Raw genomic sequence first — 12500 nt, 5'->3', positions numbered from 1 at the left:
TTATATCATTTCATTTTATACAGCTGAGCAATTGAGGGTTAAGGGCCTTGCTCAAGGGCCCAACAGTGGCAGCTTGGTGGACCTGGGATCGAACTCACAACCTTCCGATTTGTAGCCCAACACCGTAACCACTAGGCTACCACATACCCTTACTTATATAGTGAAGCACATAACAGTTACACATCATTTCTCTCCAAAACAAAAACTTGTTTTTTTTTGCTATGTTAAGAAAAGGAATCCAGTTTCAGTCATCTGTATTTGGGTTAGACTCGAGTAAATGATTTTCCCAGTGATAACGGTTTAATCTCAGTGTGTGTGTGTGTGTGTGTGTGTGTGTGTGTGTGTGTGTGTGTGTGTGTTTTTGAGAACAACTCTTGTGAACAGTGGCAGTGGTGTTGTGCAATGTTTTTTTTTCCCTCCAAACTGCATCTAACAGTGTCCAATCTTTTTTTTTTTTTTTTTTAAATTTTAACAGCATAGAACATATGGAGACAAGATTTTGGTGTGATAAAACACACAACAGAGATGTGTAATCACAGGGACAAGAAAGAGAGAGAGAGAGAGAGAGAGAGAGAGAGAGAGAGACCTACACTTGACTTGTAAAGCCGGCTTAAAACAACACCACCAGTGCCACTAAACAGAATCCGGTCTGTCCGTATGTGGTGTTAATGCAACGTTCGGAAAGATTGTAAAAAATGAGAGAAAATATGCGTGTGTGTTTGTACGCAGGTGAAAAAGAGCTATTAATTTGCACCCGAATGGGCGTCAGCGTGCAGCTGTGTTTGGCTAATGGAGACCTGCCTGGGCCCCGGGGTTAATGCATCTCAAACGGCCAGGCTCTTAACCTGAGGACCGGAGGCTAGCGGTGGCCAGAGAACGGCCCAGAGGAGGGTTACAGGCACACACACAAACACACACACACGCACACACACACACACACACACACACACACGCACACACACACACACACACACACACACACACACACTGAAAGCTGCAGCAGATGTGCACTCTTTTTTTCCAGCGATGTGGAGATTTATGGCATGCTCACAGAGCAAACAAGAGCCTCCTCTGGCCAGCAACAGGGGGAGGGAGGGAGGGAGGGAGTGAGAGAGGAAGAGAGAGAGGAAGATAGATGGAAACATAGAAAGACCTGAGAGGCTGAGAGATTGAGAGATAGGACGAAAGACGTCGCATGTTTACCGCGGCGTGGACAGGAGAGCTCCATCACAGCTCGCTCTCGACACTCCCTCAGCTCGCTCTCCATTCTGCTCTATTCAGTCACTATATTCTTTTTTTGTGTTTGCTTTCAGTTCAGTCAAGGGCTCCTTCTGCTTCTGTACTCACTCCAACCCTCAACCCCCTCCTCTCCCCTCTCCCCCTGAACCATCCACCAAAAAAAAAAAAAAAAGCGAGAGAGAGTTTCTATGGTCTTCTCTTTCCAGTCGGAACAATATCATCGCCCCAGAGCCAGGCCTGCATTCTCTGTCTCAGGGGCTCAGAGCTACACAAAGGCCCAGTTCTATGGCAACCCATAGTTGGCATGACGCAAAGAAGCGACCAGAACAGTAGGCATTGTCACCCGCCGCTTCGGGACCCCCGAAAACAAAAGTGCAGGGAGTTTGAGAGGTTGGGAAAAGAGAGACGCTGCTCTGGAGGACAAGGACACATTCTCTTGTACACAATCTCTCGTATACAGAGCTTCTCTCGGACTTGTAATGCTGCACTTGTGGGGACAGAGTGTTCTCATAAGAAAAGGAATAGAACAAAAGATCCCTTTTTTTTTGCCAGTCCTTAAGTCCTTATGTTTATTTTACCATCATATTTTGCTTGAACACTTGGTACAAATAAAAGTAAATTCTTCTCATTCCTATATTAACTCATTTAGGAGAGGTCTCTAGGGTAAGATTGATCCGGCACACAAACACCAAGACACAAATCTTACCTGAAGTTGAAGGGGGCCGAGGCCTGGTGTCGCCGCCGCCGCAGCAGCTGCCATGGTGGTTGGGATGAGTTGAAGGGGGTACGGGTCATCTGCGAAAGAAACAGATAAAGGCATAGATCCAGGTCAGGATAACATCTTTACCCGTCTTCAGACCATTTCCATTTGTTCTTTCAGCTGACTCAAATGAAACAAGACACAAAACAACCCCTCTGTTACACGGTCCTGTACGGAACCTATGGAGGTTCCGCTCAACGTGCAAAAGATCCCTTACGTACTTTTTAAGAGTATAGTAGAATGCCTTGTGGTCCTTTCAATGCCCCTAGTACTAACAGAACATTTTTTGATAAACCCATTTGCACTAGACATACACAGACATAACAACGCGATTGTGTCGACCACCTTCATTACCTGAACTAGCAATAAATGATACGACAGCTTTAAGTTACAGGGCCCACACTGTGCTGTATTTCTTACCACTTTGCCTCTGGTTCCACAAATCATTGTGCATTATCAAAAGTCAAAGACCGAGCCAGCCTGTAATATGGCTTCTGGCCTAAAATAAAACACTATAACCAGGAAATGATGGACATCTGTGCGGTCCCCATTTCCCATCTTGATTGCTATACAGTTTCTGCTAAAAATGACCACTTTAACTAATCAGATCACATTCTACAAACATGCCACATATTATTAATCAGAGCACAGTTCCATAGTTCCTGCTCCCAGTTACACTGAAGCCAAATAAACCACAATTCCTGCTCGACCACATGATTGGCTTCAAAGTTCCTGCACTAATACCAATAATACCGGTGACCCATACTCAGAATTCGTTCTCTGCATTTAACCCATCCAAAGTGCACACACACAGCAGTGAACACACACACACACCATGAACACACACCCGGAGCAGTGGGCAGACATTTATGCTGCGTGCCCAAGGAGTAGTTGGTAACCCTAACCCTAACCCTAACCCTAACCCTAACCCTAGGTTCGGTGCCTTGCTCAAGGGCACCTCAGTCGTGGCCGGCCCGAGACTCAAACCCCCAACCTTAGGGTTAGGAGTCAGACTCTCTAACCATTAGGCCACAACTTCCCCCACAACAAATCAGGACATAGTTCTAAAGTTCCGGTTACCAGTACCACTGTACCCAACCAGACTACAGAACCACATGTTTATCCCAAATACAAACACAATCAAACAGACCAAAATTTCCACAGGGACTTCCCCAAAATGCTGCTGTAACCAAATGACTACAAGCCCACAGTTCCTGCCCCCAAAGCCACCACAACTAACCGGACCATCGGGTTCCTGCTCCGACGCTACTGTAAACAGTCAGATCATCGGTGAACAGCTTCTGCCTTAACATCAATAATCACACAGTAAATGAAGATAACAGCTCCATTTTCAACGAGTACTCAGGCCTCCTTTCACCCTTTTATGTACCTGCATATAGACCACCAATCCATGCTCTCATTCTTATCCAAAAATCCTCTCTCTTCCACGACAGACCCACCCTCTAGCCTTTATTCTTTTTGTCTCTGTCATCCACAAAGCCATCTTTTGTGCTTTTGTAATGAAAGTGTGATTGAAGGGTCGAAGACGCGAGCACTGATAAAAAGACATTCAGTAATTAATGTGAAGAAGTTGGCTCTAGCGGCTCAGCCGTGGCTCATCCAAACATTCTTAGATGAATCGGAGCTCGCAGACTGAATGGATTGGCTTATTAGCATCCACCTGCAGATAGGCTTTTTCTAATCATGGGAGGAGGAAACCAGGGAGGAAGGGTCACTAGTGGCAGGGCAGGTTAATGGCAGAGAATTAGAGACAGAGGTGCAAAAGACCTTTGAGAATCCTTGAGGATTTGTTTATCGGTATCACCAGGTTGAGTTGTGATTCATAACTGTTGTAATGAATGAAGTACATTTATTGGTTGGACATGCCTGGTAAGGAATTTGAGATCTGTGTGTTTAAGTGGACACACGTCTGTTTGACATCACAGCAATATCCTTTGCAATAGATCAGAAATCTGGGACATCCTCCGTTTTGTGGTTCTCAGAGTATCAGCACTTTTCACACACATTTTTTACTCAAGATGTCTACATGCGTGGACGAGTGGACGGCCCTGTGGCCATCTTCACTAGTTTAGACTCCCTGCTGTCTTTGTCTAAACTCTTAAAAAAAAAGACTAGAGGAAGCAGGACCCTGTCTCAGTAAGCAATAAACCAGACGCCCCAACCCATTATCCAAAAACATTTTTTCCCAGGCAACTCTTGTCGCTATTAAAAAACAACCCCAGCCTGCAGTCTAGAGAGAGCTCTGGACTCGGTTCAAGGATGTATTCTGGGGAGATGATGTGTTTTTGCTCTCCCTCCTTGTCCTCTTGTGTCAGTCCCTAAACAAACAGAAAAAATTCCAGCTATTTTATTTCTCTCCCGGGAACAGCTGTAACAAAAGAGCAAAAAAAAAAAGAGAGAGGGGGAGAAAAAAGAAAGCAAACATGTTGGTGTTGGCGTGGAGGCTGTGACTCGCCGGTTCCACTCTGGGGAAGTCGGGTGGGAACAAGGGTCCCCTCTTGGACCTGGCCCACGCCGGAGGGACTTGGTCTTCCTAGCCATTTTTTCTTGTGTTGCTTCAAGCATGCAATCTCGCGCCACTAAAAAGCACATGCGTAATTGAAAAAGTTGGGCAGTGTGCGACAGTGTGGCTAGTGGTAATTAAAACAGGGGGGGTGTGGGAGGGAAAGTGTGTGGTGGGAAGGGGGACTTGTTTGGGAAACTGTGAAGTGTGGTGGGCGGAGCTGGAGCTGAGGACCGCTCCTGTCTTGGGAGGGAGGTGTGTGTGTGTGTGTGTGTGTGTGTATGTGTGTGTGTGTGTGTGTGTGTGTGTGTGAGAGAGAGAAAGAGGCCTGTTTGGATGCATGTACTGGCGGCGGTTCGTGTTAATGTGTGGCAACCTGGGGCAGGTCACTCTCTCCACGTTCAGCATGCTCGCTGCTGGCATACAGCTCGCTCGCCTCTCGCGGTAAACAACACATTGCTTCACAGTTGGACTGCTACGGCCAAAAAAAAGCTAAATCCCAGAGGAAGTTTTCTGCGTTTCTTTTTATTCTCCTTCGCTTAGCCATACTTGCTGAGTGCTTAGGCACAGGGACACAAAAGCACAGAGCTGAGAGTCTGTCATGTGGAAGAGACAAACAGGCCTTGCTGTCGCTTGGCTGAACTTGAGGCAGTGGAAAGGAGCTTGCCATAAAACACGTGCCCAGCATTGGCCTGAACAATCTGGTTTCACCAATCCACTATCAGAGGCTCTAAGCTGAACAGCAGAATGGATCAAAAGTTCTTGCTGAGATGGTGATCTATTGTTTGAGGTTTTTTTCTTTTGGAAAGTTTACGAAGACGATTCGAGCAGATGCGAGTGCAATGTAGTAGTATAAAGGCGATCTAGCTTTAATTTGGAAAATCAAAATGCACTTGAAATGACCACGTTCTGAATTTACTTTGCTTTCAGACCTCCGGCAAGTACAGACACAAAGACAAGAAGGTACTTCCCTGTCTTCCTAAGAGTCAAAGCTTTAACAAACTTATCATTTCTTACAGCAAATAATGTTACCCCACTTCAAAATAAATAGACTACTTAACTCGAGTACAAGCTAAACACAATCGACTGAAGATATTACTAAAGATATTGTAACAACTGTACCATTTATGGTCAAGGTGACCCTCAAGGATATACCCTCAACACCTTTGGATTATTTGCTAGGAAAAATGAATACAATAAGTACAACCATTGATTTTAAGTATTAATTAAAGCACTTATAGATAAAATACACATACCAAAGGTACGAATGAGATAATATATAAAAAACAACTGAATGCGAATCGAGCAGTTGAAGAATAGTGAACTGTATGAATCATGAAGATTGAGTAACCAAACTAAACCTGAGGGACCCAAATGTCAAGCCCAAGAGACTTGAATACTGTACGTTCATGAAGTCAAGTTGTTCTACTCACACCCCTTGACACTACATTGATTATAACAGAGAATATCCAGATATTGTGATCTGTTACTGCAATCGCTTTTGTATCATATATGTGATCACTGAGCTAAGAATGGTGGAGTGATGAGGTTTGTAGCATCAGAGTCACTCACTGCAACCGGGTTTGTAGTTGAACCCTGGGGGTAGGAGGAATCCTTGCTGGGCTGCGGCTGCTGCCAGGGTCCTCTGATCTGGAGGGAATACAGGAATCATCAGAGGTGGCAGCTGACCCTGGACCTGCTGAAGAGAGAGAGAAAGAGAAAGGAAGAGAGAGAGAGAGACAGAAAGGAAACGTTGGTATGTCGGCCAACAGTGACGCCGCCAGAACAGACAAAATGACAAGGGATCAAATAAACACACACACAGTTATAGTCCCTCCTGCACCTGTCCCCTGACAAGAGGAGCAGAAATGACACCCTGTCACTGCCAAACCCACCACGTCACATGGAGCAGCTCCCAAAAACTCCTGTAACATCTGGGCCCACTGTGCTCGGCAAGGTGCCATGCCTCTTCACAAGGTTTCAGGGTTTAAAAAAAGAGAGAAAGAGAAGGAAAAAAGCACACTCTTGCAGACAAAAAACCCAAGCCAGCGACTTTGGCAAGAAGCAAGTCTGAAGCGCACGGGTGTGGGGAAGGAGAGGACAGATGGTTCTACTGATGAGAGCACTGCCAGGAAAACACAAAGGCTCCAGAAGTGACATCAGTGACTGTGCGAATGTGAACGTGTCGGGATGCTCGCAGACAGAGCCGGCGAGGTGAGGAGAGGAGATGAGCAGGGTTTGCATTCTGTGCATCTGATTTAAAGCTACTGAAAGTGAGTTATGGGTGCTAACTGCCGCTAAAGCATTTCAAACATATGAAATTAGACTGAAGTTGAAGCTCTCTCTCCTTCTTTCTTACATAGCTGTAATCTCTCAGTCCCACCACAGCGTCTGGGGCCGCTTGCCTTCTCACCACACTATAATTACCCAACCATTTTGGTGAACCACAAAACGGCAGGGACTCCTGCTCCCAGGATTGATCAAATCAGATGTTAGTGGCACTTTTGTTTGCTGCGTATTTTTTTACACCACGTTCCGATAGGCCCCCTGTGAGCAAGAATCACAAGCGCTACACTAGTCTTCAGATTTCAGTCCTTAATTGGACATATGCTCCTTTGGTGCTGCCGGATTCTCGGCATGCCGCTACGGTCCTGCGGCATCTCTGCGGTCATGCTAGCACCACTTAGCATGTGCTAATGATTGCATGCGTGTAAAACACTAATGCTGATGCTCTTGAGGTTTGACGGCTATCGCATGCTCTGCTTGCAGGCCGCGCGCACTCGTGTGAAGTTTAGTCTGTAGGAGCAGCTAGAGGCTTGTCAGTTGGTTTTAAAAGAACATCTGAAAGTTGCTGGATCTTTTTTTTTCCTGCTACCATCTAAAACGGCTAAAAGCTTGGTGTTCTATTACTGGAGAACGTCAGAAGAAAACACCAGAAGTAATCCTACTTTAAACAATCTCGGAAAGGGATAGTCTAGGGTTTTTCAACCTTGTCTCTTTCCATGGTATTGGTAACAAATATGATTACAACACACAGTCAGTTTGACACATTTATTAAGTCTAAGGCCAGATGTTAGTGGAGTCAATAAATGCTCAAACTCAACACTCCTCACACATGGTGCACCAACACTGATCCTATTACCGTTCCAGAAATATTCACACAGTACTACAAGATTCTTGCACAGTCTGGTCAGAGTTTGGTGGCGATAGGCTGAACTTTTTTGTCAGCAGACCTTTAGTTTATGTACATTTATGGAAGGAGTCTCTGGTGTTAGAGCTTTGTAACAGTCCGAAGTGGGAAATTCTTCAGGATGGAGGTTGACTCACGCCACAGACTTTACACAGAAGCAGAAAATTAACACATGCTTCAACATTCATCTCCCAAGTTAAATTCCCTTTTTGTTTTTTTTTTTTTATCAACAAGTCATTCATTCATTCATTCATTCATTTATTTTCTTCCGAACTTCTCGGGTCACGGGGAGCCTGTGCCTATCTCAGGCGTCATCGGGCATCGAGGCAGGATACACCCTGGACGGAGTGCCAACCCATCACAGGGCACACACACACACTCTCATTCACTCACACACTCACACACTACGGACAATTTTCCAGAGATGCCAATAAACCTACCATGCCTGTCTTTGGACCGGGGGAGGAGACTGGAGTACCCGGAGGAAACCCCCGAGGCACGGGGAGAACATGCAAACTCCACACACACAAGGCGGAGGCGGGAATCGAACCCCCGACCCTGGAGATGTGAGGCAAACATGCTAACCGCTAAGCCACCGTGCCCCCTCAACAAGTCATGCACTTCACTATTTAAACAAGCTCTAAGGACTCTGAGAAAGTCTGTGGATACTCTACCCTTTCTTAATGAGCTAACTTCTTAACAAGCTACTGGAAGTTTGATCAGTTCTGCCAAAGTGTTTTGGATATACTTTGCTGGGTCGGCATCTGCCAATCGACTACCACGGCTCTAGGAGCTCTAAAAACACTGGGCAGGGAAATGAGGTTGATGCTGAACAATGCCTGTGGGGATCTGATGGCAGTCCAGAAAACCGCTTTAGCGAGATTGCCAAAACAGCTGGTCTACACACACTGCCTCGACGTGCTCATGATGCATACAGTATATTTCTACACACATACACACGAAGAGGCTTTATAATTGTGGTCAGACAGCTAATTTGCTGTTCTGTGGTCATATCCGTCCACCGCTCTCATGGCCTTTTCTCTGTTTAGCCTCGTGCTTCTTGCAATGCTGTGGGACATTCCACAATACAGCAGAGAATACAATCAGGCTTGCGATGAGGGCTTGTTGAAAACACGACTAATCCTGCCCTTCAACAGCTGGCTATTTTATATTGAATTCCATAATGCCTAGTTCTCTCTCGGCTTTTCTCTCCTTCACGAAACAGAAGGAATCTTTGTTGGAAAGGTTCTTGTTAAGCCGTAAAACGAAGTTGCCCTTTTTCAAGAGCGTTAACGAGAAAACAACCGAACTCGGCTCCAAAAAAACAAAAAAGCACAATTTTTGGATCACTAAAATTCTTTCTAATAACGTATTAAACAAACACGTCGGAGTGTTTTGGAAGAGCCGCTACAAATACAGTGCGAGGCGGTTGGTAGAATTCAAGGCATCTGGATAAGGATGAGATTCGCGAATACGTCCAGAAGGATGTCTGGCGGAACGATCTAAGAAATACATTAGACTCATAAACTCGTACATGAAGAGGAAGTGGATCTAAAAGCCCTGGACCGCTGGATTGCAAGTCTTCTAATCAAGACATCACTCCTTATAAAAGAGAGAAAAAAAATGCAGAGATAAAAAAAAAATGCAGCTCAGAACACAACATGAGAGGAACTTTTCCTTCTAGACTTTTGACGCGAGAAAGGGAGGAGAGAGAGTGCAAGGAAGAAAAAAAAATAAAAAAAAAAATAAACCGGGGGAAAAAGTGGAAAGTTGGCAGCAAACTGACTCGGAGTGTCTCGCCAGGCGGCACAGCTTGAACTTAAAGCTTTTTGAACATAATGAAGATGTGCCGATAATTAACATATGTAGTGTGAACAGGTTTGCTGGCAAAGGAGAGAGAAAAACTCCAAGGTAAAGTTATTATTAGGGAGTAATTAGCTCTATGAAGTAAATGAGTGGAACAATAGCTGCCAGCATTGACAATATGGCACACATCTTAGTGAGCGGAGAAGTACAGTGGCAGAAAGTGTGGGTCCCACAGCTAAAATCTGTTTCCAGCCATATGCTCCGGCAATTAAAGCCGAGCCTCCGTGACCTGCTGCTGAAAAGGGGAAATGTAGGCATATAACCAATAATTAATTTGTATAGCTGTGCTGTGTGGCTAGCGCTTAATATCATCATGCTGCTTGTGTGTGTGTATATAGACCATTAACTTAGGCAAGCTTCCTGTCACACTTTTCGGGAAAATCGAATCCTCTATGCCTCGTTGATTTTGTTGACTCGGATAAAGTCGACAAGATTCATCTGATTTAGTATTAATAATTAACATTAAAAAAACGCAGCCACGGATACATCTATAAGATCGGTCAGTAACCTAAGGAATCTACACAATCGCGACCGCTGTTTAACACGATGTCGGCCCGATGTTTCTGCAAAGCCTCAGCCGAGCGACCTTGCGATATTTATTTATTTATTTATTTATTTTTACCACTAACAGACATCCATTTTCAACCTTTTTTTCCAAGTATTCTTCTGTAGGTTTTTTTTTCCAGACGGACAGGCCTTTATTTTTCTGTGAGCCAAGGGCACCTTTGGCTGATTAGCAGCTAATGAAATTGAGTGGCGGGCCTGCGCCGGCACTGCCTGCCTTTTATAAGCCCTCCATTAGGCGCGAGTGCAGGCGGTGCGTCAGCCGGCCGCCGTAGGTGGGCATAGCACGGTGCCCATCTGCTCCGCTGCCTGCGTGTCCTTCCTCAAATAGCTCCCATTAGCTGGCGAGCCGAGACGAGAGCGTCCCCTGCCTTTTGCCACGGCACACAGTGCACATACCCTTGACCAGAGCTTAGTGATTAGGCTTTCGATGGCTGAGCTTCTTGCTTTCATGGCCTTTGCTTCAATATCTGCACTAGTAGTAATTGGGCAAATCTGATTTCAGATGCATCGCTCAAAAGACGGTTGAGTTTTGTCGCGATGTACATACATGAACCGAGCTAACAGAGAAGGCTTCTATAAGAAGCCTTTAGCCATCAAGCCTTCATCTATAGGGAGCGCAGATACAAAGGAAGGATTTTAAAGCAGGCTTAAAAAAAAAAAAAGACAATAAAATCTTTGTACTATACTTACAGCTGTGATGCTCTTCTCCACTGCAAACCCCCCCGCCCCCTTCACTACTCAATTCAAAGTACCTAATGTACCTAGCTAATGCTCTTGGTCTATAAAATGGTCCTAATGAATCGTAGGACATTAGCTAAAGTCATTCTTTCTTGTGTTACTTCTGTAGTGTTGGGCAGTATGAGACAGCAGGAAATACAGGCAGTGCTTTATTCTCGTACGTGCCCCGCTCAGCTTTCTCACAGTATGGAGAAACACCAATTACATTCATTAGGTGCAATGAGAAAAATGAAACAATTACACAGCCGATTGGTTTAGCTGCTCCCTTGTGCCGGAGCCGGACTACTTTACTACTCGTCTTCTTTACTCGGAGCCTTTCTGTTTGCGAGAAAATGAATTTACAATACAACCTTGCGGCGCTCGGCTAACTAACTTGAATCGGTTTAAACCCGGTTCGTGCTGTATGCTGTATAAATGAGCTTTATCGCGTTAGCATACGAGAACATAGGTGGACGGTAATAGGATTTGCATAAGCTGCCATTAGCCAGCGTTGACTCTGTGTCTGAAGTCTTAAACAAGTTAGTTAGAAGACATAAACGAGTTAGGCGCAGTCGGGCGACGCCGGCTGCCGATTCTTAGGTGCTTCTGATTTAGCGTGTCTTCCTTTGAGTTAGAGGCCAGTCCCTGTTAAATGTTGGATGAAGTGATGCGGATCAAATTAGCCGGCCGCTTCGTCACGGGAGGCCCGGTCACCCACTCGTCTCTCGCAGAGGCTTCATGCCGAGAGAGTGGCAAAACCGAGCGCGGCAAATCCTCTGACACCGGTATGGCTTCCCACGGAGCTGGAGGAGGTGTGCTGAGAAAAGCTGCTAATGAGAAAACGAGGGAGCACACAGGGAGGAAGTGGCTGTTGGAACACAGAGGCTTTAATAAGAGTCAGCCAGCAGGCAGCGGCGGTGCTCACCCAAAGGCCTTGCTATTACACTTCTTCTTAAGCATGGAAATGTATTATAGATGCCAGGGTGTGTGTGTGTGTGTGTGTGTGTGTGTGTGTGCAAGCCTTTAGCCTCTCGCTAGGTGCTTTCTATTTATCCGCACCACTAATGCACGTTCTCTCACAGCTCACTCGGTGGCACTACCAGGGGTCCAAAACCTTTAATGAGAACGAAGGCAGGAACGCTAGCTGGCGTGTACGTGTGCCGCCCCTGGGAGACCGCGAGAGGTGGCCCTTGACGGGAGGTGCGCTGCTTTTGTGCTTAAAGTTAGCTTCGAGTGGCCACTTGAAGAGTTGAGCAAGTTTCCACACACAGAGTAAGTCTTTCAAATGCTCGGTAGGAGTGCTGTCATATTTAGCTTCACAGCATGTGGGTTTGGTACATGTGAACACTTCCTACTGTTCCCAAAGCTTCTCATAGTCCCCGACTCAGACAGTCGACTTCAATCAGCTCCCAAACTGCTCAGCAACGACTAGCCAGGCGCACAACTTTAAGTCACCTCCTGGAGGCACAAGATCTGATTATTACGAGTTAAGATCCCCAGGGCTTTTGGCGTAAAGAGGAAACTTCAGTACAGTTACATTACTGGTTGTTTCCAAGATTTATTTCCAACACGCTTTAACTCCAACAAGGCTTATGACCGGGCCGAGCGGATGAGGTTTAAGGCTCTTAACTACACCC

General features: G+C 45.7%; 1 protein-coding gene across 7 annotated transcripts in view; it reads right to left on the bottom strand.

Moving 5' to 3' along the window:
- The window catches only part of sox5 (SRY-box transcription factor 5), a 226343-nt gene that overhangs the window by 26394 nt on the left and 187449 nt on the right, over window positions 1–12500 (bottom strand). For 6 of the 7 annotated variants that reach the window (XM_047803785.1, XM_047803786.1, XM_047803784.1 and 3 more), the window contains 2 exons: window positions 6096–6222; window positions 1946–2034 (listed from right to left, as the gene is read on the bottom strand). In XM_047803785.1, the coding sequence (XP_047659741.1) occupies window positions 1946–2034; window positions 6096–6222 (216 nt within the window). The remainder of the gene's footprint in view (window positions 1–1945; window positions 2035–6095; window positions 6223–12500) is intronic. The other variant, XM_047803781.1, reaches the window with a different exon arrangement.

This window comes from Tachysurus fulvidraco, chromosome 19, assembly GCF_022655615.1.
Source record: "Tachysurus fulvidraco isolate hzauxx_2018 chromosome 19, HZAU_PFXX_2.0, whole genome shotgun sequence".
Classification (NCBI taxonomy): Eukaryota; Metazoa; Chordata; class Actinopteri; order Siluriformes; family Bagridae; genus Tachysurus; species Tachysurus fulvidraco.
Note: the sequence above shows the minus strand (reverse complement) of the source record. Positions and strands in the feature narration are given on the sequence as shown.